At 52.3% G+C, this 18069-nt stretch overlaps 1 protein-coding gene and 2 pseudogenes across 1 annotated transcript in view; all 3 read right to left on the bottom strand.

The window, feature by feature from the left end:
* The window catches only part of ME2 (malic enzyme 2), a 32310-nt gene extending 17513 nt beyond the window's left edge, over nt 1-14797 (bottom strand). The window contains 8 exon segments of the mRNA XM_072359151.1: nt 116-234; nt 1715-1828; nt 3176-3273; nt 4715-4824; nt 8925-9028; nt 11794-11955; nt 14652-14727; nt 14790-14797. Coding sequence (XP_072215252.1) covers nt 116-234; nt 1715-1828; nt 3176-3273; nt 4715-4824; nt 8925-9028; nt 11794-11955; nt 14652-14727; nt 14790-14797 — 791 coding nt within the window.
* A 682-nt stretch (nt 14798-15479) lies between these two features.
* Nucleotides 15480-16159, bottom strand: LOC140263860 (uncharacterized; annotated as a pseudogene).
* A 974-nt stretch (nt 16160-17133) lies between these two features.
* Nucleotides 17134-18041, bottom strand: LOC140263858 (uncharacterized; annotated as a pseudogene).
* Nucleotides 18042-18069: the final 28 nt, after the last annotated feature.

Genomic DNA, 18069 nt, shown 5'->3' with positions numbered 1-18069 from the left:
GCCTCACTAGGCCTCAGAAGGCCTCACTAGGCCCCATAGGAGCCTAAGAAAGGCCTCAATAGACCCCCAGCCCCCATAGGCAGCCCCATAAGCAGCCCCATAAGCAGCCCCACACTGACCTATAATGGTTGTAGGCCTCAACATGGCGACGGCCTCTTCGAAGCTCTTTGGGACGGAGGCCGGAGCCTGATGGGCGAAGGGCTCTTGATTGACGTCCACTTGGTCCTCTCTACCCTATAAAGGAAGACGGAAGACTCTATGGTCGTTGGGAGGACTCGAGGACCCCCCATTAGACTCTATGGTCGCTGGGAGGACTTGAGGCCTATTGGAGGCCTTGAGGCCTGTTGGAGGCCTTGAGGCCTAGTGGAAGACTTGAGGCCTAGTGGAGGACTCAAGGCCTGTTGAAGGACTCTATGGTCATTGGGAGGACTCTATGGTCATTGGGAGGACTCAAGGACCCCCCCATTAGACTCTATGGTCGCTGGGAGGACTTGAGGCCTGTTGGAGGCCTTGAGGCCTGTTGGAGGACTTGAAGCCTATTGGAGGCCTTGAGGCCTAGTGGAAGACTTGAGGCCTGTTGGAGGACTCTATAGTCATTGGGAGAACTCTATGGTCGTTGGGAGGACTCAAGGACCCCCCCATTAGACTCTATGGTCGCTGGGAGGACTTGAGGCCTGTTGGAGGCCTTGAGGCCTGTTGGAGGACTTGAGGCCTATAGGAGGCCTTGAGGCCTATAGGAAGACTTGAGGCCTATAGGAGGACTCTATGGTCGTTGGGAGGACTCGAGGCCTGTTGGAGGACTCGAGGCCTGTTGGAGGACTCTATGGTCATTGGGAGAACTCTATGGTCATTGGGAGGACCCATTGAGCCCTATTGGAGGCCTTGAGGCCTATAGGAAGACTTGAGGCCTACTGGAGGCCTTGAGGCCTGTTGGAGGACTCTATGGTCATTGGGAGGACTTGAGGCCTGTTGGAGGACTCGAGGCCTGTTGGAGGACTCTATGGTCATTGGGAGGACTCTATGGTCGTTGGGAGGACCCATTGAGCCCCATTGGAGGCCTTGAGGCCTATTGGAGGACTTGAAGCCTATTGGAGGACTCTATGGTCATTGGGAGGACTTGAGGCCTACTCGAGGCCTTGAAGCCTATTGGGAGAACTCTATGGTCATTGGGAGAACTCTATGGTCATTGGGAGGACTCAAAGACCCCCATTGGAGGACTTGAGGCCTACTCGAGGCCTTGAAGCCTATTGGAGGACTCTATGGTCGTTGGGAGGACTTGAGGCCTACTCGAGGCCTTGAAGCCTATTGGGAGAACTCTATGGTCATTGGGAGAACTCTATGGTCGTTGGGAGGACCCATTGAGCCCCATTGGAGGCCTTGAGGCCTACTCGAGGCCTTGAAGCCTATTGGAGGACTCTATGGTCATTGGGAGGACTTGAGGCCTGTTGGAGGACTCGAGGCCTGTTGGAGGACTCTATGGTTATTGGGAGGACTCTATGGTCATTGGGAGGACCCATTGAGCCCCATTGGAGGCCTTGAGGCCTATAGGAAGACTTGAGGCCTATAGGAGGACTCTATGGTCATTGGGAGGACTTGAGGCCTGTTGGAGGACTCAAAGCCTATTGGAGAACTCTATGGTCATTGGGAGGACTTGAGGCCTACTCGAGGCCTTGAAGCCTATTGGGAGAACTCTATGGTCGTTGGGAGGACTCACCTGGAGGACTAGGCCGTGCTTGTCGTACATCCAGATCCTCTTCCTGGCCATCTCTATGGTCATCCCATTCTCCACCATGGCCATCACGATGAGGTTGGCGATGCCTAGAGCGGCCTAAAGGGAGAGAGACACTCTAGCAACCACTCGGAGGACTCGGTGGTGTCTCGGAGGACCGGCGGCCATCTTGGATGACCGGCGGCCATCTTGGATGCCTATATAACCCCCATAGAGACACTCTAGCACCCGCTTGGAGGACTCGGTGGTGTCTCGGAGGACCGGCGGCCATCTTGGAGGACCGGCGGCCATCTTGGATGACCAGCGGCCATCTTGGATGACCAGTGGCAGCCATATTGGATGACTGGTGGCCATCTTGGATGACCGGCGGCCATCTTGGAGGACTGACGGCCATATTGGATGACTGGCGGCCATCTTGGAGGATCGGCGGCCATCTTGGATGACCGGCAGCCATATTGGATAACGGATGGCCATCTTGGATGACAAGCGGCGGCCATCTTGGATGACCGTCAGCCATCTTGGAGGACCGTCAGCCATCTTGGATGACTGGCGGCCATATTGGATGACCATCAGTTATCTTAAATGACCAGTAGCAGCCATATTGGATGACCGGCAGCCATCTTGGAGGACTGACGGCCATATTGGATGACCGGCGGCCATCTTGGAGGACTGGCGGCCATATTGGAAGACCAGCGGCCATCTTGAATGACCGGCAGCCATACTGGATGACCGGCGGCCATCTTGGAGGACCGGAGGCCATCTTGGAGGACTGGCGGCCATATTGGAAGACCAGCGGCCATCTTGAATGACCGGCAGCCATACTGGATGACCGGCGGCCATCTTGGAAGACCAGCGGCCATCTTGGAGGCCTGGCGGCCATCTTGGATGACTGGCGGCCATATTGGATGACTGTCAGCCATATTGGATGACCAGCGGCCATCTTGGATGACCAGCGGCGGCCATCTTGGATGACCGTCAGCCATCTCAGAGGACCGTCAGCCATCTTGGATGACCGTCAGCCATATTGGAGGACCGGTAGCCATATTGGATGACCATCAGCCATCTTAAATGACCAGTGGCAGCCATCTTGGATGACCGGCGGCCATCTTGGAGTACTGGTGGCCATATTGGATGACTGTTAGCCATCTTGGATGACTGGCAGCCATATTGGATGACCAGCAGCCATCTTGGAGGACCAGCAGCAGCCATCTTGGAGGACTGGCGGCCATATTGGAAGACCAGCGGCCATCTTGAATGACCGGCAGCCATACTGGATGACCGGCGGCCATCTTGGAGGACCAGAGGCCATCTTGGATGACCGGCAGCCATCTTGGAGGACCAGCGGCCATATTGGAAGACTGGTGGCCATCTTGGATAGCTGTCAGCCATCTTGGATGACCGGCGGCGGCCATCTTGGAGGACCGGCGGCCATCTTGGACGACTCACCTCTCCAGCCCCCAAGAAGAGAACTCGATGCTCCGTGATTGGTTGGCCCGTCGACTTCTGAGCCGCCAATAGGCCGGCCAAGGCCACAGCCGCCGTCCCTGGAGGAGGATCATAGAGTTCAACAAAGATGGCGGCCGCTCGGAGGACTCTATTGTCGTTGGGAGGACTCGAGGGACCCCCATTAGACTCTATGGTCGCTGGGAGGCCTTGAGGCCTATAGGAGGCCTGGAGGCCTATGTGAGCCCTCGAGGCCTATCTGAGGACTCTATGATCATTGGGAGGACCCCCATTGAGGCCTATGGGAGGCCTTGAGGCCTATAGGAGGCCTTGAGGCCTATAGGAGAACTCTATGGTCATTGGGAGGCCTTGAGGCCTATCTGAGGACTCTATGGTCATTGGGAGGACCCCCATTGAGGCCTATGTGAGGCCTTGAGGCCTATAGGGGAGGCCTTGAGGCCTATGGGAGGCCTTGAGGCCTATAGGAGGCCTTGAGGCCTATAGGAGAACTCTATGGTCATTGGGAGGACTCTATGGTCATTGGGAGGACCCCCATTGAGGCCTATGGAAGGCCTTGAGGCCTATAGGAGGCCTGGAGGCCTATGTGAGGCCTAGAGGCCTATGTGAGGCCTAGAGGCCTATGTGAGGCCTTGAGGCCTATATGAGGCCTAGAGGCCTATGTGAGGCCTAGAGGCCTATGTGAGGCCTTGAGGCCTATATGAGGCCTTGAGGCCTATGTGAGGCCTAGAGGCCTATGTGAGGCCTAGAGGCCTATGTGAGGCCTTGAGGCCTATGTGCGGCCTAGAGGCCTATGTGAGGCCTTGAGGCCTATGTGAGGCCTCGAGGCCTATCTGAGAACTCTATGGTCATTGGGAGGACCCCCATTGAGGCCTATGGGAGGCCTTGAGGCCTATGGGAGGCCTAGAGGCCTATGTGAGGCCTAGAGGCCTATGTGAGGCCTAGAGGCCTATGTGAGGCCTTGAGGCCTATGTGAGGCCTTGAGGCCTATGTGAAGCCTTGAGGCCTATGTGAGGCCTTGAGGCCTATAAGAGGCCTCGAGGCCTATCTGAGGACTCTATGGTCATTGGGAGGACCCCCATTGAGGCCTATGTGAGGCCTTGAGGCCTGTTGGAGGCCTTGAGGCCTATAGGAGAACTCTATGGTCATTGGGAGGACTTGAGGCCTATGGGAGGACTCTATGGTCATTGGGAGGACCCCCATTGAGGCCTATGTGAGACCTTGAGGCCTATGTGAGGCCTAGAGGCCTATGTGAGGCCTAGAGGCCTATGGGAGGCCTCGAGGCCTATAGGAGAACTCTATGGTCATTGGGAGGACCGCCATTGAGGCCTATAGGAGGCCTTGAGGCCTATGTGAGGCCTAGAGGCCTATGTGTGGCCTAGAGGCCTATAGGAAGCCTTGAGGCCTATGTGAGGCCTAGAGGCCTATGTGAGGCCTTGAGGCCTATGTGAGGCCTAGAGGCCTGTAGTAGGCCTCGAGGCCTATCTGAGGACTCTATGGTCGTTGGGAGGACTCCGGACCCACCTTGGATGTCGTCATTGAAGGTGCAATATCTCTCCCTGTATTTCCTTAGGAAACGGAAGGCGTTGTGGTTCCCAAAGTCCTCGAATTGGATCAATGTGTTCTGGCCATACCTATATATAGGGCAGAGACCCATATATAGGGGTCTTATGGGGTCCTATGGGGTCCTATGGGGCTCTATGGGGTCCTATTAGGCCCCATTGGGTTCTATGGAGCTCTATTGGGGTCTATGGGGGGCTGCAATACCCTCAGCTGCCAGCAGGTGGCGCTATAATGGAGCCCATAGGGTTTAATGGAGCCCATAGGGTTTAATGGAGCCCATAGGGTTTAATGGGGGCCTGCAATACCTTCAGCTGCCAGCGCTATAACAGGAGCTCTATGGGACCCTATGGGCTCCATTGGGTTCTATGGGGGTCTATGGGGCTCTATGGGGGTCTATAGGGAGTCTATAGGGCTCTATGGGGTCCTATTGAGTCCTATGGGGCTCTATGCGGTCTTATGGGGCTCTATGGGGGGTCTATGGGGTTCTATATGGGGTCTATGGGGCTCTATGGGGGTCTATGAGGGGTCTATGGGGGTCTATGGGCGTCTATGAGGGGTCTATGGGGCTCTATGGGATCTTATGGGATCCTATGGGGTTCCATTGGGTTCTGTGGGGCCCTATGGGGGTCTATGAGGCTCTATAGGGGGTCTATAAGGAGTCTATGGGGTCCTATAGGGCTCTATGGGGCTCTATGGGGTCCTATGTGGCTCTATGGGGTCCTATGGGGGCTCTATGGGGTCCTATGGGGTTCTATGGGGCTCTATGGGGTTCTATGGGGTCTTATGGCGTTGTGGTTCCCAAAGTCCTCGAACTGGATCAATGTGTTCTGGCCATACCTATAATGGGAGTCTATGGGGTCTTATGGGGTTTAATGGGGTCCTATGGGGTCCTATGGGGCTCTATGGGGCTCTATGGGAGCCTATGGGGCTCTATGGGAGCCTATGGGGTTGATGAGGCTCCATTGGGTTCTATGGGGCTCTATGGGATCATATGGGATCCTATGGGATCTTATGGGATCCTATGGGGTTCCATTGGGTTCTATGGGGTCCTATGGGGTCCTATGGGGTCCTATGGGGCTCTATGAGGCTCTATGGGGTCCTATGGGAGTATATGGGGCTCTATGGAGCTCTATTGGAGCCTATGGGCTCCATTGGGTTCTATGGGGGTCTATAGGAGTCTATGGGACTCTATGGGATCCTATGGGGTTCTATGGGGCTCTATGGGGGTCTATGGGGGTCTATAGGGAGTCTATAGGGCTCTATGGGGTCCTATTGGGTCCTATGAGGCTCTATGGGAGCCTATGGACTCCATTGGGTTCTATGGGGGTCTATAGGAGTCTATGGGGCCCTATTGGGTCCTATGGGGATCTTATGGGATCCTATGGGGCTCTATGGGGTCCTATGGGGTTCTATGGGGGTCTATGAGGCTCTATAGGGGGTCTATAAGGAGTCTATGGGGGTCTATGGGGCTCTATGGGAGTCTATGGGCTCCATTGGGTTCTATGGGGCCCTATGGGGGTCTATGGGGCTCTATGGGATCCTATGGGGTCCTATGGGGCTCTATGGGGTCCTATGGGGTCCTATGGGGTTCTATGGGGGGTCTATGGGGTTCTATATGGGGTCTATAGGAGTCTATGGGGGTGTATGAGGGCTCTATGGGGTCCTATGAGGCTCTATGGGGCTCTATGGGGCTCTATGATTCTCTATGGGGTCTCTATGGAGCTTTATGGGGCTCTATGAGATCCTATGGGGCTCTATGGGGTTCTATGGGGTTCTATGGGGCTCTATGGGGCTCTATGGGGCTCTATGGGGCTCTATGGGGCTCTATGGGGCTCTATGGGGTCTTATGGCGTTGTGGTTCCCAAAGTCCTCGAACTGGATCAATGTGTTCTGGCCATACCTATATATGGGGCAGAGACCCATATATAGGGGTCTTATGGGGTCCTATGGGGTCCTATGGGGTCCTATGGGGCTCTATGGGAGCCTATGGGGCTCTATGGAGGTCTATGGGGGTCTATGGAGGTCTATGGGGGCCTGCAATACCCTCAGCTGCCAGCAGGTGGCGCTATAACAGGAGCTCTATTGGATACTATGGGGTCTATGTGTCTCCATTGGGTTCTATGGGGGTCTATGGGATCCTATGGGGTCCTATGGGAGCCTATGGGGCTCTATGGGGGTCTATGGGGCTCTATGGGGTCCTATGGGGCTCTATGGGGCTCTATGTGGTCCTATGGGATCCTATGGGGCTCTATGGGAGCCTATGGGGATCTATGGGGATCTATGGGGCTCTATGGGATCCTATGGGGTTCTATGGGGCTCTATGAGGCTCTATAGGATCCTATGGGATCCTATGGGATCCTATGGGGGTCTATAGGGGTCTATGGGGCTCTATGGGGTCCTATGGGGCTCTATGGGGCTCTATGGGGCTCTATGGGATCTTATGGGATCCTATGGGGTTCCATTGGGTTTTATGGGGCCCTATGGGGGTCTATGGGACTCTATGGGACTCTATGGGGTCCTATGGGGTCCTATTGGATCCTATTGGGTCCTATGGGGTCCTATGGGGTCCTATGGGGCCCTATTGAGTCCTATGGGGCCCTATTGGGTCCTATGGGGTCCCATTGGGTTCTATGGGGTCCCATTGGGTCCTATTGGGGTTGTATGGGGTCCTATAGGGTCCTATAGGGTCTTATGGGGTCCCATTGTATCCTATGGGGTCCTATTAGGGTCTATGGGCTCCCATTGATTCCTATGGGCTCCCATTGATTCCTATGGGCTCCCATTGATTCCTATGGGCTCCCATTGATTCCTATGGGCTCCCATTGATTCCTATGGGCTCCCATTGATTCCTATGGGCTCCCATTGATTCCTATGGGCTCCCATTGATTCCTATGGGCTCCCATTGGTTCCTATGGGCTCCCATTGGTTCCTATGGGCTCCCATTGACCCTCATTAACATTCCCTTTCCAGGCTCCCCATTGGCCGCCATGTGGTCCCGCCTCCGCCTTCCCATTGGCCGCTCCATCCACACCCGCCAGAAAGGGAAGCCGCTCACGTTGAACCCCCGGACCAATAAGGTGAGGCCTCGTTAAGCCTCATTTGCATATGCGGCGCCCACATGGGGGCCCCATTGGGTTCTATGGGACCCCATTGGGTTCTATGGGGCTCTATGGGGTCATATGGGATCCTATGGGGTCCTATGGGGTCTTATAGGGTCTTATGGGGTCTATGGGGTCTTATGCGGTCTTATAGGGTCTATGGGGTCTTATAGGGTCTTATAGGGTGTATGGGGTCTTATGGGTTCCTATGAGGTCTATGGGGTCTTATAGGGTCCTATGGGATCTTATGTGGTCTTATAGGGTTCTATGGGGTCTTACGGGGTCTATGGGGTCTTATAGGGTCTATGGGGTCTTATAGGGTCTTATGGGCTCTATGGGATCCTATGGGGTCTATGGGGTCTTATAGGGTCTTATAGGATCCTATGGGGTTTAATGGGGTCTTATGGGATCTATGGGGTCTTATGGGGTCTTATGGAGTCTTATGGGGTCTATGGGATCCTATAGGGTCTTATGGGGTCTTATGGGGTCTATGGGGTCTATGGGGTCTTATGGGGTCCTATGGGGTCTATGGGATCTTATGCGATCCTATGGTGTCTTATGGGGTCTGATAGGGTCTATGGGGTCTATGGGGTCTTATAGGGTCTTATAGGGTCCTATGGGATCCTATGGGGTCTTATGGGGTCTGATGGGATCCTATGGGGTCTTATAGGGTCTATGGGGTCTTATGGGATCCTATGTGGTCTTATAGGGTCCTATGGGGTCTTATGGGGTCTTATGGGGTCTTATGGGATCCTATGGGGTCTATGGGGTCTTATAGGGTCTTATGGGATCCTATGGGGTCTTATGGGGTCTTATAGGGTCTTATGTGGTCTTATAGGGTCTATGGGGTTTTATAGGGTCCTATGGGGTCTTATGGGGTCTTATGGGGTCTATGGGGTCTTATAGGGTCTTATAGGGTCTTATAGGGTTCTATAGGGTCTTATGGGGTCTAATAAGGTCTTATGGAGTCTATGGGGTCTTATAGGGTCTTATGGGGTCTATGGGGTCTTATAGGGTCTATGGGGTCTTATAGGGTCCTATAGGGTCCTATAGGGTCCTATGGGGTTTCCCACCTGTCCGTGATGGCCTCCATGAACTCGTCTATCAGGTCGTCATAGGCTTGAGTGCGATCGCGCCGCTGGTAGAGGCCCATATAGAACGGGTCCTTTAATAGGTTCTAGATAGGGGGAGATATAGGGTTTAATGGGGTCCTATGGGGTCTTATGGGGTCCTATGGGGTCCTATGGGGTCCTATGGGGTCTCTATGGGGTCTCTATGGGGTCTCTATGGGGTTTAATGGGGTCTTATGGTGTCCAATAGGATCCTATGGGGTCTAATGGGTTCCTATGGGTTCCTATGGGGTCCTATGGGGTCTCTATGGGGTCCTATGGGGTCTCTATGGGGTCTCTATGGGGTCCTATGGGGTCCTATGGGGTTTAATGGGGGCTGCAATACCGACACTGGCCACCAGGTGGCGCTATAACAGGAGCTCTATGGGAGTCAATGGGAGTCAATGGGAGTCAATGGGGTCCTATGGGGTTTAATGGGGTCCTATGGGGTCTCTATGGGGTCCTATGGGGGCCTATGGGGTCTCTATGGGGTTTAATGGGGTCTCTATGGGGTCTCTATGGGGTCCTATGGGGTCTCTATGGGGTCCTATGGGGTCTTATGGGGTCCTATGGGGTCTCTATGGGGTCTCTATGGGGTCCTATGGGGTTTAATGGGGTCCAATAGGATCCTATGGGGTCTAATGGGTTCCTATGGGTTCCTATGGTGTCTTATGGGGTTTAATGGGGTCTTATGGGGTCTCTATGGGGTTTAATGGGGTCCTATGGGGTCTTATGGAGTCTTACGGGGTCCTATAGGGTCTCTATGGGGTCCAATAGGATCCTATGGGGTCTAATGGGTTCCTATGGGTTCCTATGGGTTCCTATGGGGACTCTATGGGGTTTAATGGCGTCCTATGGGGTCTCTATGGGGTCCTATGGGGTCCTATGGGGTCCAATAGGATCCTATGGGGTCTAATGGGTTCCTATGGGTTCCTATGGTGTCTTATGGGGTCCTATGGGGGCCTATGGGGTCTCTATGGGGTCCTATGTGGTCTAATGGGTTCCTATGGGTTCCTATGGTGTCTTATGGGGTTTAATGGGGTCTTATGGGGTCTCTATGGGGTCTAATGGGGTCCTATGGGGTCTCTATGGGGTTTAATGGGGTCCTATGGGGTCTAATGGGGTTCTATGGGGTCTTATGGGGTTCTATGGGGTCTAATGGGGTCCAATAGGATCCTATGGGGTCTAATGGGTTCCTATGGGTTCCTATGGTGTCTTATGGGGTTTAATGGGGTCTTATGGGGTCTCTATGGGGTCTTATGGGGTCCTATGGGGTCTCTATGGGGTTTAATGGGGTCCTATGGGGTCTTATGGGGTCCTATGGGGTCCTATGGGGTCTCTATGGGGTCTCTATGGGGGCCTATGGGGTCTTATGGGAGCCTATGGGGTCCTAAGGGGTCTTATGGGGTTTAATGGGGTCTAATGGGGTCTTATGGGGTCTATGGGGTCTAATAGGGTCTTATAGGGTCGTATGGGGTCCTATGGGGTCTTATGGGGTCCTATGGGGTCCTATAGGTCTCTATGGGGTCCTATGGGGTCTAATGGGGTCCTATGGGGTCCTATGGGGTCCTATGGGGTCTTATGGGGGCCTATGGGGTCTCTATGGGGTTTAATGGAGTCCTATGGGGTCTAATAGGGTCCTATGGGGTCCTATGGGGTTCAATGGGGTCTTATGGGGTCCTGTGGGGTTTAATGGGGTCCTATGGGCTCTCTATGGGGTCTAATGGGGTCTCTATGGGGTTTAATGGGGTCCTATGGGGTCCTATGGGGTTTAATGGGGTCTTATGGGGTCTTATGGGGTCCTATGGGATCTTATGGGGTCTAATGGGGTCTCTATGGGGTCTCTATGGGGTCCTATGGGGGCCTATGGGGTCTAATGGGGTCCTATGGGGTCTTATGGGGTCTCTATGGGGTCTCTATGGGGTTTAATGGGGTCCTATGGGGTCTCTATGGGGTCTCTATGGGGTCCTATGGAGTCTTATGGGGGCCTATGGGGTTCAATGGGGGCTGCAATACCGACACTGGCCACCAGGTGGCGCTATAACAGGAGCTCTATGGGAGTCAATGGGAGTCAATGGGAGTCAATGGGGTCCTATGGGGTTTAATGGGGTCCTATGGGGTCTTATGGGGTCCTATGGGGTCTTATGGGGTCCTATGGGGTCCTATGGGGTCGAATAGGGTCCTATGGGGTCCTATGGGGTCTTATAGGGTCTAATAGGGTCCTATGGGGTCCTGTAGGGTCCTATGGGTCTAATAGGGTCTTATGGGATCCTATAGGGTCTTATGGGGTCCTATGGGTCTTATAGGGTCTAATAGGGTTCTATGGGGTCTTATGGGGTCCAATGGGTCTTATAGGGTGCTATGGGGTCTTATGGGATCTTATAGGGTCTAGATGGCTTATAGGTTCGTATAGGGTCTTATGGGGTCCAATAGGGTCTTATGTGGTCTTATGGGGTCACGGGCTTCATATAGGGTCTTATGGGGTCCTATAGGGTCTTATGGGGTCCTATGGGGTCCTACGGGTCTTATAGGGTCTTATGGGGTCTTATATGGTCACGGGCTTCATATAGGGTTTTATGGGGTCATATGGGTCCTATTGGATCCTATGGGGTCTTATGGGGTCTTATGGGGTCTTATAGGGTCTCGATGACATATAGGGTCTTATAGGGTCCTATAGGGTCTTATGGGTCCTATTGGATCCTATAGGGTCCTATGGGGTCTTATGGGGTCTAATGGGGTCCTATGGGGTCTTATGGGGTCCTATGGGTCCTATAAGGCCTTATAGGGTCTAATAGGGTTCTATAGGGTCTAATAGGATTCTATGGGGCCTTACGGGGTTATCGGTGCCCACATCGATGCAGACCGGGAGGCACTTATGGGGCTGGATGCCGGCGCAGGCCGTATAGAGACAGAGCTTCCCCACGGGGATCCCCATCCCATAGACCCCCAAGTCCCCGAGGCCTAAGATGCGCTCGCCGTCCGTCACCACCACGGCCTATGGGAAACAGGAAGTAGGAAGTGGAAACAGGAAGAGGAAGTGGGGGAGGAAACAGGAAGAGGAAGTGGAGGAGGAAACAGGAAGAGGAAGTGGAGGAAACAGGAAGAGGAAGTGGAGGAGGAAACAGGAAGAGGAAGTGAGGTAAGAGGGGGAAGAAGGGGGAAGGGGGGGAGGAAATGGGGTCCTATGGGGGTCTATGGGGTCCTATGGGTCTCTATGGGGGGTCTATGGGGTCTATGGGGGTCTATGGGGCTCTATGGGGTCTCTATGGGGTCCTATGGGGCTCTATGGGGTTCTATGGGGCTCTATGGGGTCCTATGGGGCTCTATGGGGCTCTATGGGGGCTCTATGGGGGCCTATGGGGTTCTATGGGGTTCTATGGGGGTCTATGGAGCTCTATGGGGTCCTATGGGGTCCCTATGGGGTCCTATGGGGGGTCTATGGGGGGTCTATGGGGGTCTATGGGGCTCTATGGGGTCCTATGGGGTCCTATGGGGGTCTATGGGGGTCTATGGGGCTCTATGGGGCTCTATGGGGGTCTATGGGGGTCTATGGGGTTCTATGGGGTACTATAGGGGTCTATGGGGCTCTATGGGGGCCTATGGGGTCCTATGGGGCTCTATGGGGCTCTATGGGATCCTATGGGGCTCTATGGGGCTCTATGGGGTTCTATGGGGTGCTATGGGGCTCTATGGGGTCCTATGGGGCTCTATGGGGTTCTATGGGGGCCTATGGGGTCCTATGGGTCTCTATGGGGTCCTATGGGGTACTATAGGGGTCCTATGGGGCTCTATGGGGCTCTATGGGGGGTCTATGGGGGGATATGGGGGGTCTATGGGGTGCTATGGGGCTCTATGGGGTTCTATGGGGTCCTATGGGGCTCTATGGGGTTCTATGGGGTACTATAGGGGTCTATGGGGCTCTATGGGGGCCTATGGGGCACCATTGGGTTCTATGGGGTTCTATGGGGCTCTATGGGGCTCTATGGGGTTCTATGGGGTACTATAGGGGTCTATGGAGCTCTATGGGGTCCTATGGGGCTCTATGGGGTTCTATGGGGTACTATAGGGGTCCTATGGGTCTCTATGGGGTCCTATGGGGCTCTATGGGGTCCTATGGGGCTCTATGGGGTCCTATGGGGTCCTATGGGGGTCTATGGGGTTCTATGGGGTCCTATGGGGTCCTATGTGGCTCTATGGGGTTCTATGGGGGCCTATGGGGTCCTATGGGCTTCTATGGGGTCCTATGGGGCTCTATGGGGTCCTATGGGGTCCTATGGGTCTCTATGGGGTCCTATAGGGGCCTATGGGGCTCTATGGGGTCCTATGGGGTCCTATAGGGTCGTATTGGAATCTATGGGGCTCTATGGGGCTCTATGGGGTCCTATTGGGATCTATAGGGTCCTATGGGATCTATGGGGGTCTATGGGTCTCTATGGGGTCCTATGGGGTCCTATAGGGTCGTATTGGAATCTATGGGGTTCTATGGGGTCCTATTGGGGTCTATGGGGATCTATGGGGGTCTATGGGGTCCTATTGGGATCTATGGGGTCTCTATTGGAGTCTATGGGGCTCTATGGGTCTCTATGGGGTCCTATGGGGCCCTATGGGGTCCTATGGGGGCCTATGAGGGGTCTATGGGGCTCTATGGGATCTTATGGGGTCCTATGGGGCTCTATGGGGTCCTATAGGGTCTCTATGGGGCTCTATGGGGTCTTATAGGGTCCCTATGGGGTCTCTATGGGGCTCTATGGGGTCTCTATGGGGTCTTATAGGGTCTCTATGGGGCTCTATGGGGTCTTATAGGGTCCCTATGGGGTCCTATGGGGACCTATGGGGGTCTATGGGGTTCTATGGGGGTCTATGGGGTCCTATGGGTCTCTATGGGGTCCTATGGGGTCCTATGGGGCTCTATGGGGTTCTATGGGGCCCTATGGGGGTCTATAGGGTCTCTATGGGGCTCTATGGGGTCTTATAGGGTCCCTATGGGGTCTCTATGGGGCTCTATGGGGGCCTATGGGTCTCTATGGGGAAGTAGAGGAAACAGGAAGTAGAGGAAACAGGAAGTAGAGGAAACAGGAAGTAGAGGAAACAGGAAGTAAGGGGAAACAGGAAGTGGAGGGAAACAGGAAGTAGAGGCCAAACAGGAAGTGGGGCCAAACAGGAAGTGGGGTCAAACAGGAAGTAGAGGAAACAGGAAGTAGGAAGAAACAGGAAGTGAAGGGAAACAGGAAGTAGAGGAAACAGGAAGTGGGCCAAACAGGAAGTGGAGGCCAAACAGGAAGTGGAGGCCAAACAGGAAGTGACGTCACAACAGGAAGTAGAGGAAACAGGAAGTGGGCAAAACCGGAAGTAAAGGGAAACAGGAAGTGGGAAGAAACAGGAAGTGACATCATAACAGGAAGTGGAGGCCAAACAGGAAGTAGAGGAAACAGGAAGTAGGAAGAAACAGGAAGTGGGGTCAAACAGGAAGTAGAGGAAACAGGAAGTAGAGGAAACAGGAAGTAAAGGGAAACCGGAAGTAGAGGAAACAGGAAGTAGAGGAAACAGGAAGTGAAGGGAAACAGGAAGTGGGTCAAACAGGAAGTGGGCCAAACAGGAAGTGGGCCAAACAGGAAGTGGGGTCAAACAGGAAGTGACGTCACAACAGGAAGTGGGGTAAACAGGAAGTGACGTCACAACAGGAAGTGGGACCTTGACGTCGTTCTCGGGCCAGTTGTTGACGATGGATCTGATGTGACCCCGGTCCGAGATGGAGATGAACAGGCCCCTATAATGGGGGGGGGGGGGGGGTTAAAAGGGCCCGAAATCCATCCCATAATAAGCCCCGACGGCCCCATAAGGCCCCATAGGGAGAAAGGAAAGGGTCAGGATGACCCCATAGGGAAAAAACCCCGTGAAAATCGGACGGAAAATGAGCAAAATAGGTTAAAATCCCATAAAATGCCATTAAGATCCTATAGAATCCCATATAACCCCATAGAATCCCATTAAAATCCTATAGAATCCCATATAACCCCATAGAATCCCATTAAAATCCTATAGAATCCCATATAACCCCATAGAATCCCATATAGTCCCATAGAATCCCATAGAATCCCATATAGTCCCATATAATCCCATATAGTCCCATATAATCCCATATAGTCCCATATAATCCCATAAAATCCCATAGAATCCCATATAACCCCATAGAATCCCATATAGTCCCATAGAATCCCATTAAGATCCTATAGAATCCCATATAGTCCCATATGATCCCATAGAATCCCATAGAATCCCATATAGTCCCATATAGTCCCATAGAATCCCATATAACCCCATAGAATCCCATATAGTCCCATAGAATCCCATATAATCCCATAAAATCCCATAGAATCCCATATAACCCCATAGAATCCCATAGAATCCCATATAGTCCCATAGAATCCCATAGAATCCCATAGAACCCCATAGAATCCCATTAAAACCCCATATAGTCCCATAGAATCCCATAGAATCCCATTAAAATCCCATATAATCCTATAGAATCCCATAGAATCCCATATAACCCCATAGAATCCCATAGAATCCCATATAGTCCCATATAGTCCCATAGAATCCCATAGAACCCCATAGAATCCCATAGAATCCCATTATAATCCCATATAATCCTATAGAATCCAATAGAATCCCATATAACCCCATAGAATCCCATTAAAATCCCATATAATCCTATAGAATCCCATATAATTCCATATAATCCCATATAATCCCATATAACCCCATATAACCCCATAGAATCCCATTAAAATCCCATATAGTCCCATAGAATCCCATAGAATCCCATATAGTCCCATAGAATCCCATTAAAATCCCATAGAATCCCATAGAATCCCATATAACCCCATAGAATCCCATATAGTCCCATAAAATCCCATAGAATCCCATATAACCCCATAGAATCCCATATAGTCCCATAGAATCCCATTAAGATCCTATAGAATCCCATATAGTCCCATATGATCCCATAGAATCCCATAGAATCCCATATAGTCCCATAGAATCCCATAGAATCCCATATAACCCCATAGAATCCCATATAATCCCATATAGTCCCATAGAACCCCATAGAATCCCATTAAAATCCCATATAGTCCCATAGAATCCCATAGAATCGCATATAACCCCATAGAATCCCATAGAATCCCATAGAACCCCATAGAATCCCATATAGTCCCATAGAATCCCATTAAGATCCTATAGAATCCCATATAGTCCCATATGATCCCATAGAATCCCATAGAATCCCATATAGTCCCATAGAACCCCATAGAATCCCATAGAACCCCATAGAATCCCATAGAATCCCATATAGTCCCATAGAACCCCATAGAATCCCATAGAACCCCATAGAATCCCATAGAATCCCATATAATCCCATAGAATCCCATAGAATCCCATATAACCCCATAGAATCCCATATAGTCCCATAGAATCCCATAGAATCCCATATAACCCCATAGAATCCCATATAACCCCATAGAATCCCATATAGTCCCATATAATCCCATATAGTCCCATATAATCCCATAAAATCCCATAGAATCCCATATAACCCCATAGAATCCCATTAAGATCCTATAGAATCCCATATAGTCCCATATGATCCCATAGAATCCCATAGAATCCCATATAGTCCCATAAAATCCCATAGAATCCCATAGAACCCCATAGAATCCCATAGAATCCCATTAAAATCCCATATAATCCCATAGAATCCCATAGAATCCCATAGAACCCCATAGAATCCCATTAAAACCCCATATAGTCCCATAGAATCCCATATAGTCCCATAAAATCCCATAGAATCCCATATAACCCCATAGAATCCCATATAGTCCCATATAATCCCATATAGTCCCATATAATCCCATAAAATCCCATAGAATCCCATATAACCCCATAGAATCCCATATAACCCCATAGAATCCCATATAACCCCATAGAATCCCATAGAATCCCATATAACCCCATAGAATCCCATATAGTCCCATAGAATCCCATTAAGATCCCATAGAATCCCATATAATCCCATATAGTCCCATAGAATCCCATATAGTCCCATATAATCCTATAGAATCCCATAGAATCCCATATAACCCCATAGAATCCCATATAGTCCCATAGAATCCCATTAAGATCCTATAGAATCCCATATAGTCCCATATGATCCCATTAGAATCCCATAGAATCCCATATAGTCCCATATAACCCCATAGAATCCCATAGGAATCCCACCCCATAGAGCCCCATAGACCCCCCATAGAACCCAATGGGACCCCATAGAGACCCATAGATCCCAATGGGGCCCCATAGAACCCATAGAGACCCCATAGAGACCCCATAGCCCCATAAGACCCCCATAGAGCCCCATAGAGCCCCCATAGACCCCCATAGAGCCCCATAGGACCCCATAGAGCCCGATAGGACCCCATAGACCCCCCATATCACCCCATAGGACCCCATAGAGACCCATAGAGCCCCATAGACCCCCCATACACCCCCCATAGGACCCCCATAGAGCCCTATAGGACCCCATAGAGCCCATAGAGACCCCATAGAGCCCCATAGGACCCCATAGAGCCCCATAGAGCCCCATAGAGCCCCATAGACCCCCCATATCCCCCCATAGAGCCCTATAGGGCCCCATATACCCCCATATCCCCCCAAAGACCCCCCCATAGGGCCCCATAGACCCCATATAGACCCCATATTCCACCCCATAGAGCCCCATAGACGCCAATAGACCCCCCATAGACCCCCATATCCCCCCCATAGACCCCATATAGAGCCCCATAGACCCCAATAGAGACCCATAGCCCCCCATAGGACCCTATAGGACCCCATAGGACCCCATAGAGCCCCATAGGACCCCATAGAGCCCCATAGAGCCTCATAGAGACCCCATAGGACCCCAAAGAGACCCATAGACCCCCCATAGAGCCCCATAGAGCCCCATAGGACCCCATATCCCACCCAATAACGCCCCATAGGACCACATAGACCCCCCATAGACCCCATAGACCCCCCATAGGACCCCATAGAGCCCCCATAGAACCCAATGGGGCCA

This window comes from Excalfactoria chinensis, chromosome Z (genome assembly GCF_039878825.1).
Source record: "Excalfactoria chinensis isolate bCotChi1 chromosome Z, bCotChi1.hap2, whole genome shotgun sequence".
NCBI classification, from domain to species: domain Eukaryota; kingdom Metazoa; phylum Chordata; class Aves; order Galliformes; family Phasianidae; genus Excalfactoria; species Excalfactoria chinensis.
Note: the sequence above shows the minus strand (reverse complement) of the source record. Positions and strands in the feature narration are given on the sequence as shown.